Raw genomic sequence first — 16,307 nt, 5'->3', positions numbered from 1 at the left:
GTTTCTTTACCTTATAAAGGGTGACTGTTGTTGTGATTTGGCATTATTCAAGTAAAACTGATTCGAAGTGAAAGGAAATGTTATTAGGGAGCAGACAATTACTAAACTGTGCTATTTTAAAATTCCTCAATTGAAAGTAAAATACTTTGTAAAAAAAAAAATCTAAATAAAATTTAAAAAAAAAAAAATGAACGAAAAACGAAATTATGATCTGGCGTCCACTTTCTGGAATTAGGGTGTTGACATGATCTTTCCTTGTAGCGATCACGCTTTTATTTTGGGAAACGGGAGCACAAACTGCCACTCCCCCGCTAAAGAGCCAATCAGAGTGCGCTACAGCTGCCGAAGAGTCATTTAAAGTCGGTCATTTTCAGTGATAATAAATGGCCACAAAAAAGCCGAGCGGTTGTAGTGTTACCTTTTTGGTCTCGGATATTATATGTGTAACCTTCATTAGAAAGATGATTGATTCTATGCGGGAATAGTGGAGTACTGTTCAGTCAGAGGCGTATGGTTAAGGCATGCCACACTTGTCACGGCCTTTGCGTGATGACGTAGACTGAATGTGTTTACGTCCAGTCATGTAAAAGTCATCCAGGGAACCTAAGAAGAGCTAGGTCGAGGATAAGTTGTTCCACTTGACGCAGGTAAAACTTGGTCTTACGGCTGTCATTGAAGTATTAACAGTTATTCTCAACACAGAATACATTTTTATTTTAGCTCTTTGGAAATTAGCACATTAATTCCCAAGTTAGTAGTGAACTAGCGCTGTTAGCTTTTAGCTACAGAAGTTACCTAATGTAGCACTAGTTAGCCTGACTAGCCTAAGTGATAAAGAATCGTGGATCTTAATGGTCTTCTTATTTTCTAGACCCGTTTTCGTCATGGCATTGAGAAGCGCTGTGTGTCGTCTCTTAGTCAACCCTCACAGATGTGCTCTCATCACAGCTTCCAGAGCACAGGGAACTGCAGCACCTATCACACACGGTTAGTACTGTGAAATCCGCCACTGAGGTATACGTGGTTTCCTCACCCACAGTGACATCCTGCCATCAGTGTCGTTATGATTAGCATGATGTTCAGACTTATCATTTAAAGTTGACAGCCAGAGGTAGAAATACAGGGGTTTTAGATTTGAAGCTGCGTTTGATACCGAAATAAATATACCTTCAGTTCAGATAGTGTTCTCGAAATGACACTTGTATTTCCATTTGCTTTTTTTATAGAGGGAAAAAACAATATTTTATCGTATATTGGGATATATTAAATAGTCACAAATCCTTAGTTCATAGTATTAATGTTTTTCTGTTGCGTGTTTTTGTTGTTGTTGCTGTTCCTTCACAGATGTGGAGAAGACAGAGCAGAAGCCTAAAGCACGTACGTGTTCACTTTAAGAAAAAATTCAGAATAACATTTGTAAATTGTACCTTTAACCCAGAACCTTTTTTTTAGACTTTAAGTATTAAATTGGTTCTCTAAATGCCTGATAGCGAAGGTCCAGTTCGACTGGCGTGATGCCCTGGACCTGGAGGGTCAGTTAACTGAGGAGGAGATCATGATCAGAGATTCCTTCCGGACCTACTGTCAAGAGAAACTCATGCCTCGAATCCTGATGGCGAACAGAAACGAAGGTGAGAGGGGGCTTTTTATTTGCCCACATGTATATGCAACTAGATTGCTCATTTAGTGTTGTATTACACAGGTGTTGGCTACATAACTGCACATCATGTCTGGTTTTGTCATTTTTATCTCAAGTGTTCCACAGAGAAATCGTGTCAGAGATGGGAGAGATGGGTGTCCTGGGTCCAACTATTAAAGGTCAGTCCAGTAACATTTTAATGAAAAGCTGTAAACTCTCATCGTACTTCAGTTGCAAAACAGGCTTTTCTTTCTTTTCTTTTTTTGTACATTAATGACACAGCATGGACTGTGGACCTGTGCACACCGACGTTGTGTGCAATATTTGCTTTTGGGAAGTCTCAATAACAAACATTTTAGCCTTTTTTCCTCTTTTTATATAATACTTAACATTATTTTTTTGTATGTCTAAAAAGTGTTTGGAAAGAGAGTTACTGGATTTTGCTTTCTTTCCAAGCTCTTTAAGCTTCCATGACCTGGATGACTGAGAATCTACACAGATATGTTCTCATTTTATGCACTGTCTCTGCTGCTCTTCTCCCTGTGTTGAATGCTAAGGTTACGGCTGTGCTGGGACAAGCTACGTGGCCTATGGTTTGATCGCCAGAGAAGTGGAGAGAGTGGACAGCGGCTATCGTTCAGCCATGAGCGTGCAGTCATCTCTGGTGATGCACCCCATTAATGCCTATGGAACAGAAGAGCAGAAACAAAAGTACCTCCCCAAGTTGGGTAAGAAGGGAAAAGAGTAAAAATACTTTATCAACAATAATTCTGATATTGACGGTTTAACTGTGAAACTCCAATGCAGACCTCATGAGCTCTCAGGTATACGTCTTACTGACTGTGTGATCCCCTCTGCCCCAGCTCGTGGAGAGATCCTGGGTTGCTTTGGGCTGACGGAGCCTAACCATGGGAGTGACCCCGGAGGCATGGAAACCAGAGCCAAATACAATCCGTCCAGTCGCACCTACAGTCTGACTGGCTCCAAGACATGGTAAGCAGTGTCACAGTCCTTCTAGGACACATCTAACCACACAGCAGCCATATTAAAAATACGTTTGCCAGTTATTTTGGGTTAACAAGCCCACGCCACATATTTAAATTACTGGAAGTGTGCAGTTTTGTGGTTCCCGCATAGAAATCACTGGTAGAATTGTATACAAACTACTGAAATTTTATAGTATTGTTGTGTTTATTTTTATCCTGCTGCTTGAAGTGGACTTGGCTTGAAGGATTAATAATGTGTTTGGAAGTTATTTTGAGAGATGCACTCCATTAATGCCTGTTTGTCCATCTTTGCCTTATCATGTTTTTCTAAGAAGTGTAAATATATGACATGTTTATTGTATTCATAATATTCTGAATGTTTTCTTTGTAAATTGCAAAGTATAAACAGAGTTGACTTGTTTGTTCTTTTGGTACAATGGGTTTTAACCGCGTGCGTGTGTGTGTGTGTGTGTGTGTGTGTGTGTGGGTTTGGTTTTTGATCTTCTTTCACTTCTTGTAACCTCTAAGAATTTTCCTACTTAGTGTGTTGTGTCATTAGATGTACACACGGGGGAGCTCTTCACAGCTAAAACAGTAACAGTGTAGTGTATAATACTAAAGTTTACTAGGGTAGTTTTTATTGTTTTCAGGGCCATACCTATCCTATCTTTGTTTAGCAGTTAAAATAAAATTTAATTCTGTAAAGCTTTATGTGCAATTTACATCTTTAACCCCCCCCCCCCCCCCCCAAAAAAAAAAAAAAAAAATTAATTAAAAAATTGTGACATTTTTTTGTAATTGGTCAAAACTGGTTGATTTCTTATGGTAAGAACCATCCACAAAGCTACAGTATGATACTATAAAATATAGGTGTTCTGTGTGCTTTATAAAAAAACAAACACAAGTTGTCATGTGTCTTGATATTGTTTCATTTGCTTTCTCTTTCAGGATCACCAACTCCCCAGTGGCAGATATAGCCGTAGTCTGGGCCAAATGCGACGACGGGAAGGTTCGCGGCTTTATTTTGGAGCGCGGCATGAAGGGCCTCTCAACACCAAAGATCGAAGGGAAGTTCTCCTTGAGAGCCTCGGCCACCGGGATGATCCTCATGGACGAGGTGGAGGTTCCTGAGGAGAATCTGCTGCCTAAAGTATCCGGCCTGGCGGTGGGTATAGTAGCATGTTTAGAAAATGTTATTTCATCCCTTTGTTTTATTCGATCACTAACTTATTACTTATTAGTTGAATAGTTTCTGTCACTCATGACTACTGTTTGTTGTTGTAGGGTCCCTTTGGCTGCTTGAATAACGCCCGTTACGGTATCGCATGGGGTGCTCTGGGTGCTGCAGAGTTCTGTTTCCATGCAGCTCGTCAGTACACGCTCGACAGGTCAGACGAACAAATGACATTTTTTTTAATCCACGTTTTTAAACTCTATTTAATTTACTTATCTTAATGTAGTGTATTAATTATTCATAATAACATTGTTTGTTTTTGTTTTTTTTTATTCCTCAACAGAATCCAATTTGGAGTACCATTGGCAAGAAATCAGCTGATGCAGAAGAAAATGGCTGACATGCTGACAGAAATCGCCATTGGCCTGCAGTCCTGTCTGCAGCTGGGCAGACTTATTGATGAGAAGAAGTAAAAGCACCTCTATCCTCTAACTAAAGGGCATTAGATGGGATGCGGCAGACTCTTAGCACCTCTTGCCATCCTTCAAACTAAATAGTCACTGTGGTCTCTTTCTGTCAGGGTGACAAGGGGAAAAACATCCCTCAGTGCGTCTCAGAAGTGTCGTGAGTCAATAAAGGGCTGAAAGCTAAAAGAGTAGAGCCTGAATGTCATCGAAATGATAAATATTTGATTACCTAAGTTTCAGTCTCATTTTGGGTGTCTGTAGTGTAGTCATGTGAAGGTATTGGGTACAGTAAAAAGATACAAACACAAAAATGATCTTTAGCTCTACCTGATAAAGACTCACACTTCATTGAAAAACAATGCTTAACAAATCTGTTGCTTCCTTAACAGAGCGTCTCCAGAGATGATATCCATGCTGAAAAGGAACAGCTGCGGTAAAGCCCTGGACATCGCCAGGCAGGCCAGAGACATGCTGGGAGGAAACGGGATAGCCGACGAGTACCACATCATCCGCCATGTCATGAACCTGGAGGCTGTCAACACCTATGAAGGTGAGGGCTTGTTTGACAGTCTGAATATGTGTGTTTAAGTGCGCTACGAGGTTTGGTTTTGACTGAGCAGATTATGCACCAAAAAAAAAAGTCCATTTTAACTAAATTGCCTCATCACTAAGTGAGTCGTTTTGTAGGAGCGCATTAATCCCCAGCAGCAGCCATCTGTGCCCCCACCTCCACATGAGTAACCCCTGTGTTATCTCCTCCTCCAGGTACCCATGACATCCATGCCCTGATCCTGGGCAGAGCCATCACTGGATTGCAGTCCTTCACTGTGGGCAAATAGTTCTTCCGTTTTCCCAAAACAACAAGACAGCTGTCAGAAATGCAAATCGCATCAAAACCGTTAGAAGTCACGAGCAGGCTTCAGATCCCTTATGGACGTAATTGATTGTAAAAAGCATACATGAGTGCGTTATTTAGGGAAAAACGTGTCATGTTTTGAACATCAAGGTTTGGACTGTTGTAGAGCGTAATTACGTCAGAAGAGATTCTTTTACACCCTAAAGAACATTTTTTCACAACAGGAAGCAACTTTATTGATTGTTTGCTGAAAAAACACGTATTTTGAATAATTCCAAATAAGGTCAAGATCCAGAATTCCTGGCGTTATAGTTGCGTTAAAAAGATAAAACTGTCGTTATGAAGCTACAAAACATAAATGCCTGTTTTGCTTGTGAAGTGTCATGCATTTGAAATGTTGAATTGGTGTGTCAGACACAGTATACTGTGATTACTTGTAGCACTTTACAGGATCTAACACTAATGGATCATAACTTTGCATGATTTGCGAGATGTCAGAGTTGTTGATCAGCGCTCAAATAAATGTTAAAAAAAAACAACAAAAAAAGGCCGGCTACATCTTTTTGCCCTGCTTTCATTTTCGGTATGGTGACAACTTCAAGACTTTTTATCTAAATAAAAGTAGAAAATGTGAGGCATTGTTATATTTGTACATGATTAAGAGACAACGTACAAGTTACACACAAGACTTCATAAAGTGTGAAAATAATTTGTGTGTCTGACAGGAAATAAAAGTTGTTCAGTTTAAGCTGACTTTAGGATTCTTTCTTCTGTCCTCGAGGAGCTTAATGCCACCTCTCAAATCCAAGCTGTCTTTGCCTTTTCCTCATCTAAATGAATGTTGCTGCCCTATTCGGGTTGGGTGCGGATTTCACTGATAATCCTCGTCTCACTTTGTTGTAGTTTAATCTTTCTCACATGACACAGCACATGTGGAATCAGAAAAATGTGTGGAGCAGATTTCTGCACCTTTGTGATTCAGATGTCAGGACTCCTGGCCTGATCCTGTTTTTCAGTGAGCAGAAATGCAACGTAAAATAACAGTCGAGCTCAGTGGATCAACTCTACTTGAAAAAACTGAAAGGGTTTATTATAAGCTTAAAGGTTGTTTTAATCAGCTTTTGATTTCATGTTTTTGTATGGCGACTTGCTGCAGTTTTCAGGGTTAATGGCTGTCAGTGTCTGGGTTTACATTTACATTATAGACGCTTCCCTTAGGCCAGGGGTCGGCAACCTGCGGCTCCTTTGTCCTTATACTGCGGCTCCGGGTGGTTTGGGAAAATAAATGAGAAGTATTTATTTATTTTTATTTGTGTTTAGTTCTTTTTTTTTTAACTTGTAGTTCTAAATTGGAAGATTATTGTGATTTTGAAATATAAAAATAAAATTATATCTTATTATTTTTTCACCGCTCAAAATAAGCGTCACACTCGCGGAAGCCGGTATACCCGCCGAAACACCGTGCATTTATCGAGACTTTCGACCCCAGGTAGGCCAGTTATGGATCTTCGGATCTACATTATGTTAGCAGCTCCACCATGAACTATGTTAAAACAAACACCGCTCACGCCTCACAGATGACAGCTTACAGTCCTGCGTAAAGATGAAAGCCCCGAATTGCAGACGCTGTGCGCAGAGGTTCGGGACGATAAGTCTTATTGTAAACATATCACGGCAAACCCGACGATGTTTGCATGAACATGCTTTTCAGCATCTCTTTACTGACCACTTTTCACACACGGTTGCTGTACGTATACAGCCGGCTGTAGCTTTTCAGCTCACAGCCCGACAACACAACAGCAGAGAGAGCACATACTTTAAGGTGGCGAGGCGTGATTGCGGGTGCCGCTCAGGTGCGGCCGACTCCCCTGCAGCGGCGCTGCAGACCACGCCCCGCCACACACATTAACCAGGTAAAATACATATTTAGGCAGAATTTTGCAAATATCTATTTTTTAGCAGCATAGTGCTTTTTTTCCCAATTACTTTTTAAAAGTCAGGTCAAGGCTCCAAAAGCCCAAAGGCGATATAAGGGTGGCGGCTCACAGCTGTTTTTGTTTGCTACATGGATCATTTTAGTTCAGCTGGGTGTCTTTCCTTTTGTTATATTTCTTTAAGAGTTCAAAATGTGTTAATTACATAAATAAAATGTTCACTTCATGGAGTTCATAAGCAACACACCTAGTTGCTCTGTGGATTCTTTTAAAAAGCAGTTTTAGATTTCAAAAAGTATTTGCGGCTCCCAGTGTTTTCTTTTGCGTGGAAACCGGGTCCAAGTGGCTCTTTGGGTGTTAAAGGTTGCAGACCCCTGCCTTAGGCAGTGTTATTAGAAGGCATAGAATACATTTTTGTTGCTATGCAGGTTTATCTATGAGTGAAGCCAGGTGATACACAGCAAATGGTTAAACTGCAGAAATGTCTTAAAGACATAAAAATCTTTTTCTGCTTCGAAATTCAGATAAAACCGGCTATTGTAATTAGCCCTAAAAATGGAGCTGGATGTAACTTCCAGATGGACTTTATACCAAAACAACAAACAAAGGGAAACTATCTGAAATATCCGTCAAACTTACCTCATCAAAGTAAGCAAACCTAATTACAATAATTTACCTCCCTAACTGAGATAAACAGGTGAAAACTATAATCAGATAACAAGATTTACATGATAAACAACACCTCATGGCATCAGTCGTAAAAATGTTAAAAAAATATGTAGGACTGTTTGCTGATGCTGAAAAACTAATTATTGCAGTTATCACTTAAAGGCTGGACTAGTGTACTTCATTTTCAGGTCACTCTATAAGTTCCTTAAAAGCCTGAGTTAATCCAAAACACTGCAGCAAGACAAGGACTAGAAAGAGAGACCATTTTTCTCCCATATTAGTTTCTTTTCATTTGCTCCCTGTTAATCCAGAATTGAACTGAAAATTGTTCTCTTTAAATATAAAGTATTGATGAATTGGATCTATTTCTACCATAACAGAGCACTTTGCTCTCAGACTGTTTCCTAATGTGGTTCATGAAAGTAGAATGGGAGGCAGAGCCTTCAGCTTTCAGGCCCCTCTTCTGTGGAACCAAATCCCACTTTGGATTCGGGAGACAGGGTTATCTTAAGGGTTTTAGGATTAGACTTAAAGCCTTCATTTTTCATAAAGTTGGGGCTTGATCAGATGACCCTGAACTTTTCCTTACAGTGCATCCAGAAAGTATTCACAGCAGCCACATGTTTTTGTTTTTATATACTGAGGCACAGATCTGGAGTATAAGGGTATAAGCACAGTGGCCTCTATCATCTGTAAATGGAAGAGCTCAGGACTCTTCCTAGAGCTGAATACCCGGCCAATCTGAACAATCGGGGTAGAAGGACTTTAGTCCGTAATGTGACCAAGAACCTGATGGTCGCGCTGACTGAGCTCCAGTGTTGCTCTGTGCAGAGATGAGAACCTTCCAGAAAGACAACCATTTCTGCACCAATCCTCAGTCCGGCCTGAGGTACTGTGTGCTGAATTTTGAGGTAAAAAATGAATTGAATCCAGTTTGGAACGAGGCTGTAACATGAGAAAATGTGGAAAAGTGAAGTGCTGTGAATACTTTATGGATTCACTGTAAAACTGGCAACCCTTTTAAAATGTAATGACCTTCAAGGTACAAGGTTTATTTATTCATCATTTTAATCACAGGGTTGCATAATCAAATGCACTTGTAGTCCCGTAATGCTTTTATCATTTCTTTTTTCTAACCACTTATCCAGCCAGGATTGCTGGGGGGCTTTTAGCAAGAGGCAGAGCACACCCTGGAGAGGCTGCCAATCTGTCATGTGGCTTCAAACTGCTCACAAAAATCTAAGAATGCCATTCTTTTTTTCCCCTCCTGCATAACTCTGCGACGGGGAAATATCTGCTACTGTATACTGAGCCTCCAACTTGAGCTTCTATTATTCCCATCCCCAGTTTTGTGTTTTTTCAGTAAGTTTCCACTGAGCAGCTTGGTGCTTTTCCTTTGTCTACCACTCTGTTAAAATCACTACACACAGCTATGTTTTGTGAATTCTAACATTAAAGAGTCTTTTTTCTGTTGGTCAAGAATAGAATCAGCTGTGATACAATAAAGGCAATACTATAAAAGTTTTCTATTTAAATCCCCCAATCTAAGTATATTCTCTGTAACTCTCCCTGTGTTAATATACTCTTAATGTGTTTGACAAAAGATAAAACAGGACTGTAATGTCTATAAGTTATCTCTTCTGCAGATTCAATGCAATTCAGTTTTATTTATACAGTTCCAAAGCACAACAACAGTCCCCTCAAGGCGCTTTATATTGTAAGGTAGGCCCGACACTAATACATACAGATAACAACCCAACAATCATATGAAATGTTTAGGAGATTATTATGTGTTAAAGCTTCATGGGAACAGATACAAAAAAACAGCAGTGATGTGCTGAAGGGGTCACATCAGTCCAGAAATATAATAATTTTCAACAGATTCAGACAAATTTAACTCCACTTTAACGATAGTGATAAATGATAAATAGTACGTAGTACAAACACTACGTTTGCTTCAGCTGTGACATATCAACAGCACACAACAGTGTCCTGCTTGTGCACAGGCATCCGCTCTTTTGTCTGTATTGTTTTGTCTCTCCATGTCTACCTCACTTCATATCCAGGACAAAATGTTGCCGGTGCTTCAGATAATCTTTTTTCTTTTCAATCCATAAGGCCATGAGGGATGTTGGGTTGTGCCAGCCACTGTACAGATAAAGACCTCCATCCTCTCCAGTTCCATTGCATGTCTGTCGCTGCCACTTTGAAGTGGAGGGAATTAAAGAGCTGACAAATCCCCAGCCTTACATGATGCCCAGGCATGTTTTACATGGTGCTTACATAAGGAAATTGCTTTTTTTTTTTTCTCATCCAATTGCCTTTCATCCTTTTGGGTATGGATATGTGACTAATTGTACCCAGCATGGACTCTGTCTTCAGGGTTCTTTCTGTCAGGAATGATGGAGGCTGACATGATGGTTCTCTTCTTATGGGAAATTAGAGGACTGCTCATATTTCCTCATCCAGGCATTAGCAGCAGCCATGGCGGTCTAATACTTGGATAATTAGGAGGCTTTTCATCTCAAATAATCATCTGGATTATAACCCCAGAGAGTTAGCAGCTCTGTCAAAATGAGCCATGATGGGACTCAAATGGCAGAGTTTTAACACATTTAGTAGGGAAAAACACGACAATTCTCTGACCACATCCAAATACCGGATTAGTTTGTCGGTATGAGCAGTACAATTTTTGGACGGCAGGTTAAAGCCCATCTTCAATTTAACTCAAAGACTTAAAAGCTACACATTTTTTGGACTTCTTAATCCTACATGTGATAGCAGCAGGCTCTACCATACTTTGCATTGTATGTTAGGTATATTAGGTGAGACGGTTGAACTCTAACAGCCCTGACAGAAATATCGAGCACTTGCAGTGTGAACTTTGGTAAATCAGGGTGTTAACACCCAATATCTCCAAACACACCTTTTACTAATAACATGCCTGCTTGTCTCATCACTACATCTATGGTGAATGATTTTCTCAATGTAAAGCATTTCTATTTCTATTCTCGCTTGAAGATAGAAATTTAAATACCAACCAAATGCTGTTAGCTGAGGTGTTAGAGTTATGATTACTGATTAGGCCATAGCCAGAGGATGTTTTAATGGCACATTAATACGTGTCATTTCCAGAAGGTTTCCTGAGTCTCCCAACACAGTCTAAAGCAGCGGTCTCCAACCTTTTTTGCGCCACGGACCGGTTTATGCCCGACAATATTTTCACGGACCGGCCTTTAAGGTGTCGCGGATAAATATAACAAAATAAAACTAGTTCCGGTACCGAAAAAAAGAAGATTTATTCATAACACACGTGAAAACGCTGGTCTAAAGAGCAAGGAGGAGATTCCAGGAGACACACAGTTACTCTAGGACATCCAGGCGGTCCTTAACCCATCAGTAGGATTGGTATCTGCTCCTTTGTGCAAGGAGAAACAGGAAGAGCACTGCAAGAGCTATAAATGTTGATGTCTGGGTAGAGAGTCCCCATGACATCAGGAACATTCCCAGATGTTGTCAGGCATGCATATCAGCACATACAAACTAGAGTACCATTCAATGTTGCTGCAATGAAATTTTTGCAAAATGCACTAGCTTGCCACATAATTTGTTCACTTTGATTTCCAGGGTGTGTTTGAATGCAGCCCTCTGTAAGATGACCATTTTCATTTCCATCCAATGACCTGGCATCCTTTCCTTCCTAACACTTTACCCAGTCTGTATCCGTGTAGATAAACGTGGCTTTTCCCCATTAAGTTGTGATGTGTTTCCAGAAATATTGGCTGGGATCAGTACTTTGAATGTATCAATAATTTCCAGGACTAAAATAATGGCTGTTACCAGAAACACCTGGCTTACAATTTGTAGTGCTGATCTACTAAATGTGCCCGTAAATGTCCTGTTTCGGCATAGCTGGCAGTAATTAGACATACTTAGATTGAGATTTAGATTGTTGTCTAATGCAAAGTAACTTTAACGCATAATAAATGCTCAAGTGTGCATCTTGGAGGTGTGTCCATGCATGTGGTGTGCATGTTTTTTGCCGCAGGTCTGTAGCACACAGGCATCAATCCATGGATCCGTGCTCTGCTGCAAGAAAAAAAAATCAATATTAATGTATTTAAGGAAGTAATCGTGCTTCTCTGTGCAGGTGACGAAACATTTGATCTCACAGTATTTTTACAAGTGTTTGTCCCCAGAGTCAGGATCAAATTAAGAAGAAAAAAAGGCTTTTAAATAATGCTGCCCCCTTGTATGATCTTACTCCTGGAACGAGGAGCTGAAATTGTCAAAACTGACTACTGTGGAGTTTAAGTCCATTTTCAACCAGACTTTTACATGGAAAAATAAAATATATCACTATAATGATGACACAACCTGAGTGTAAGATGAATCTTTGTTATATCCTTGACTGCTCTGACAAAAATAATAGCCAGATGGGTTTGGACAAGATGTTGGACATAAGAAAAACTCTCATATGCTCGGAGAATACCTCTCTGACTTTATAATTATGCATTTATTTTATTTTAAAAGAAGGTCTGGGTTGTTGTTTTCTTTAAACAGTGATCATCATTATTGTGAAATGCAAAAGTCTCATTTCTCCTATTAACGTCTGCAGGATTTTACACTTTAAAATATATTTTTTAATATTTATAATTAGCATTTTTTCTTTAATATTTAAAAAAAATACATAGCATATTTACATTATGACCATAACCAGTAACCGTGACTGCTGCAGTAGTATGGCAGTGGGCTGTAACGCATTTTTAAAATGTGTTTGTGTGATCATTTGAGACTGTGAAAGTGGATATGCTGCAAAGAAGTGTCTTTTCCCACAGTTACCTTCAAGTCCACCCAAAGGTGCTAATAAGGTTCAGCTCACCCCCGTGTCCCGTCTACAAACCCGCAATTTATTCAGTTTAACTGAAAGACACACTGACATTGCCACCGTCGGGGACGTCCCGAGCTGTGTACGTGAGCAGAAATAGCATCTCTACGCGGTAGAAAGGACTAGTTTCCTTTCAGGGGACTTCTCGGTAGCGCTGCATAAGCCTGCCGTGAGCCGACAGTTTCCAGCAGAGTGAGGGTGAGTGGGCTAAAGTGGGCGGACCTGACAGTTTACAGCTGCCGGCGGGACGCATGCTTCATTTCAGCACCAAGGACAGAGCAGGAGGCAGCAGCACCCACCGCACCTTACATAAGAACCCCAAGCCAGGAGCGCTCTTTACCGCCGAAGGACTGGCTGGATTTGGTGTCTGAGAACAAGGGATGAAGTAAAGAAGTGAGATGCAAACTTATCAGGACTTCGTTTTCATTTTGCCCTTCATATTTCTTTTATTTTCTTTGCGAAACTGGAGAATTAACCTTCATATTAACGGCAAATTGATTTTATTATTATAATTTGTGCGTAATGTCTTCGTGTAAGAAATATCACCCTCGTGTGTGGAGTATGGTCTGGTTATAAGAAGTGAGAAAAAAGCCCACACGTGTCATCACCTGTTCCTGTAACCATGAATGGTTATAATTTCACCGATTTCAACTCCACCCACGAGGCACACGCTTACCCTTACTCAGCGTCGGTAGACGACCCTCTGTACCGGCAGTACACACCCCCGGTGAAGGAGCTCATCCCTTTACCAAAGGCGGTGCTGTATCTGCTCATGGCCGCTCTGGTAGTAGTTGGAGTTGCCTATGCCATCATTGGACACCTCATCAAGGATCTGGCCATTGACATAACAGGTACGTGCCAGTCACCCAAAGCAGGCAAATCAAACTCCTTTTACACCGTGGGCCGTGTATGCAGCCCATTTTGATCTGAATGGACCTGTGAAACTTCCATTTGTGTCAGTGTAAAGAAGTTCAACTACACATTTAATGCTTGAGATATTTTAATGAAAGAAGTGCAATTTTACAGCTCACTTTTTATCCACATGATAAAGAAATGCTGCTCTGGGCTTAAATTGTAAGAGACAAATATGTAAAATTACAGAAATGGTTCTGTTAGCTCATTGTGCAGACTGTGCTGAAATTATAAAACTGAACTTTATTTGTTAATTGACAGAATGTCTTTTTTTTTTTTTTTAAATTGTGAGCCCAGTGTAAAATACTAAATTTCAACAGTAGATTGTGAAACAACAGGAACTTTGTGTTTTTAATTATTCATCTTTATTACTGTGGTGGAGAATGAATGGCAATAGGGGAGAACTTCATCAGTAGTAAAAGCTGTACAACCAGAGAAAATACAGTTATAAGTCTAAAATTAGTGGCCAGTTCTGGCACCTGCGTCTTCTGTTTGGTACTCCCGACCTCTGGGGAAATGGTTGGATTACAGCTGTTGTTTCTCTGAGAGTACAATAACAGGGATGCAGCAGCAGTGAGGATACACTGAGTACTGATGCATGTACTTTTAACACCACTGTGATCCAAATGGGTTCATCTGCACTCAAAGCAGCTGTTATTTTTGCTCTATATGTTAATAAACATGCCAATAAAATGGGGACAGTCAGTGCTTGGTAGCTTTAGTTTAGCTTTAGTACTACAAAGACCTGAACTGAACCACTTGTGCATCACTTTCAGCCAGACTGTTCAGGAATTCAAGCTTTCTTTTTAACACAAACCTCAGTTATCTGTCAGTTTTCACCATTAATGCATCACCTTTGGTCAATTTGCCTGCTTTTTCACAGCTTTCAGTTTGTTGTGAATACTCCTTTGCTAAGCCCTGTCTTCCTTCTTTAGAGTGTGTGCTCGGTCCAACTGGAGATGAAGACAAAGACGAGGATGATCCCCAACGCATGGGCAGCCATCCCCCCTCGGCGCATCCGTTCGCTCACAATGCCTTCCACGTGTGGGACCAGGACGATGTGGTCATTCCTCTATCTCGCGACGAAAGCCCCCAGACCAGTCCGCTGCTGCTGGCCGCCATCCCCTACATCCCGTCATTCTTCCCACACTCTCACAGCCCACCGAGTCACGGCTCTCCGGGTTTCCCCAACTGCCCAGAAACAAGCAAGGAAATCCCGGGGGAGTTCTGATTGTGACATGGACCTTGACTACACGCCTGAGTGTGCATAACACATGACTTTGACAGAAGGAGATGGCTGCGAGGAACGCAGCATGTACAAACTGCACATCTCATATCCCGTGTAATTACCAGCAGACCTTCAGTGACTGTGAAGTGAGCAGCAGTAATGAAACTGTCTCTAACACGTTAAAGGATTTGTCAGTATTACACCACATGGCTTAAGACTGTTGTCACAAAATGAGAAAAGCTGACAACCTCAGGCATTGAATCCAAAGAGGAAGTGATTTAGAGGAGAAGATCAGCACTTATTGTCTCTGTGTGCCTGATCTTCAGTGAGATACATTTTAGATAAGTACAAAAAGCACGACATGTTGGTATAGCATGTTGATATAAAGTATTTTTGTTGTTTTTCCTGTTTTTTTTAAAGTAAAATCTGTCTGAAATGTATCAGGGGGGCTATTGTGTCCAGTGTGAGTGACATATGATGATCCAGGGCGTGAGATTGAAAGACTGTCCATCTGCTGCAGCATTATAATCCACCTGCACAACAACAGATTAGCTGTAAAGTCTGCTCACAGATATGCATTTTTTGCAGTGCAACGTGTCTCTTTGTTGGTGATTTTAATGTTATTTTGCTATGCTTCATGTGTGACTCATAAAAAAGAAAAAGGAACACAAAATCCGTTTCTGGAGTCTTTGACAAAGCTGCTTCCAACCTCCTGGCCTTCTCACACACTTCAGTAAAATGTTATTTGAAGACACTCGGGGATTAGAGGAAGACTTAAGGGAGTTCCAGCTATTCAACATTTACGTACGCAGAGCAGCTTAATCCTGCAGCTTTAGCGCAGGTGTCGCACACGCTCGTGGATTCCCTTTAGCTGTCTTGTACACAGAACGGGACAATGCAGCTTATGGCTCAAACGTAACCGAAGATCTGAACATTTTAAAAAGAGACATTCAAATTTGTCTTAATTTAGCAGAACAGAAACCAGACGGGAAATTATTAAGTCCTAAAAACTGTAAAAGACCCATCAAATTAATCTGAGAACTGAACTTTCTCTGAACTTTGTCCAAGCAAAACAGGACACCAGCAGACTTCAGAAAGAAAGAAATTGTAAAATGCCACAGGAGGCCAAAACAACTAATAAATAATAAAAGTAAATGAATACAAATTTGAAAGAAAGAGTGGTGAGCTCTGCGACTTATAAAAGCCTGGATTATCCATGGAACTGTGGTGGATGATCACGGGATCCTTTCTGTGTTTATAAAATACAGTAAATTATAAAATACAGAAATGAAGAGCACTTTACCATGAGGCAGGAAAATACAGAGAGTTTAAACATTTCATCAGCTTCATGAACAGAAAGGTTGTGTTAGTCTTCACCATAAAACATCTAAACCTGGGCAGATTCTTCAAACTGAAAGAAAGATGGGGTGAAAAGGGCATTGCACCATCTTTGTAGTCTTTTACACCCCTTCTAAAACACTGCTGAGACAGTGTGATGCATGGGCATGCATGGCTGTCACTGACAATGCATCTCTAGTATTATACTGTTGATGT

At 40.5% G+C, this 16,307-nt stretch overlaps 2 protein-coding genes across 2 annotated transcripts; both read left to right on the top strand.

Moving 5' to 3' along the window:
* Positions 1-464: 464 nt before the first annotated feature.
* Positions 465-5,870, top strand: LOC146520637 (glutaryl-CoA dehydrogenase, mitochondrial-like). The gene is made up of 12 exons (XM_085156900.1): positions 465-647; positions 872-987; positions 1,345-1,377; positions 1,491-1,631; positions 1,756-1,818; positions 2,197-2,367; positions 2,503-2,632; positions 3,574-3,790; positions 3,910-4,013; positions 4,143-4,268; positions 4,656-4,816; positions 5,032-5,870. The coding sequence occupies exons 2-12, from the start codon at positions 885-887 to the stop codon at positions 5,103-5,105; spliced, it is 1,323 nt and encodes a 440-aa protein (XP_085013026.1). The 5' UTR covers positions 465-647; positions 872-884; the 3' UTR covers positions 5,106-5,870.
* A 6,922-nt stretch (positions 5,871-12,792) lies between these two features.
* LOC146520636 (uncharacterized) lies at positions 12,793-15,426 on the top strand. The gene is made up of 2 exons (XM_085156902.1): positions 12,793-13,464; positions 14,461-15,426. Exons 1-2 carry the CDS (start codon positions 13,236-13,238, stop codon positions 14,754-14,756), a joined length of 525 nt encoding a protein of 174 aa, XP_085013028.1. The 5' UTR covers positions 12,793-13,235; the 3' UTR covers positions 14,757-15,426.
* The last annotated feature ends 881 nt before the right edge of the window (positions 15,427-16,307 follow it).

Source organism: Neolamprologus multifasciatus, chromosome 4 (assembly GCF_963576455.1).
Source record: "Neolamprologus multifasciatus chromosome 4, fNeoMul1.2, whole genome shotgun sequence".
NCBI lineage: Eukaryota > Metazoa > Chordata > Actinopteri > Cichliformes > Cichlidae > Neolamprologus > Neolamprologus multifasciatus.
The sequence above is the reverse complement of the archived record's forward strand: the minus strand, read 5'-3'. Positions and strand labels throughout refer to the sequence as shown.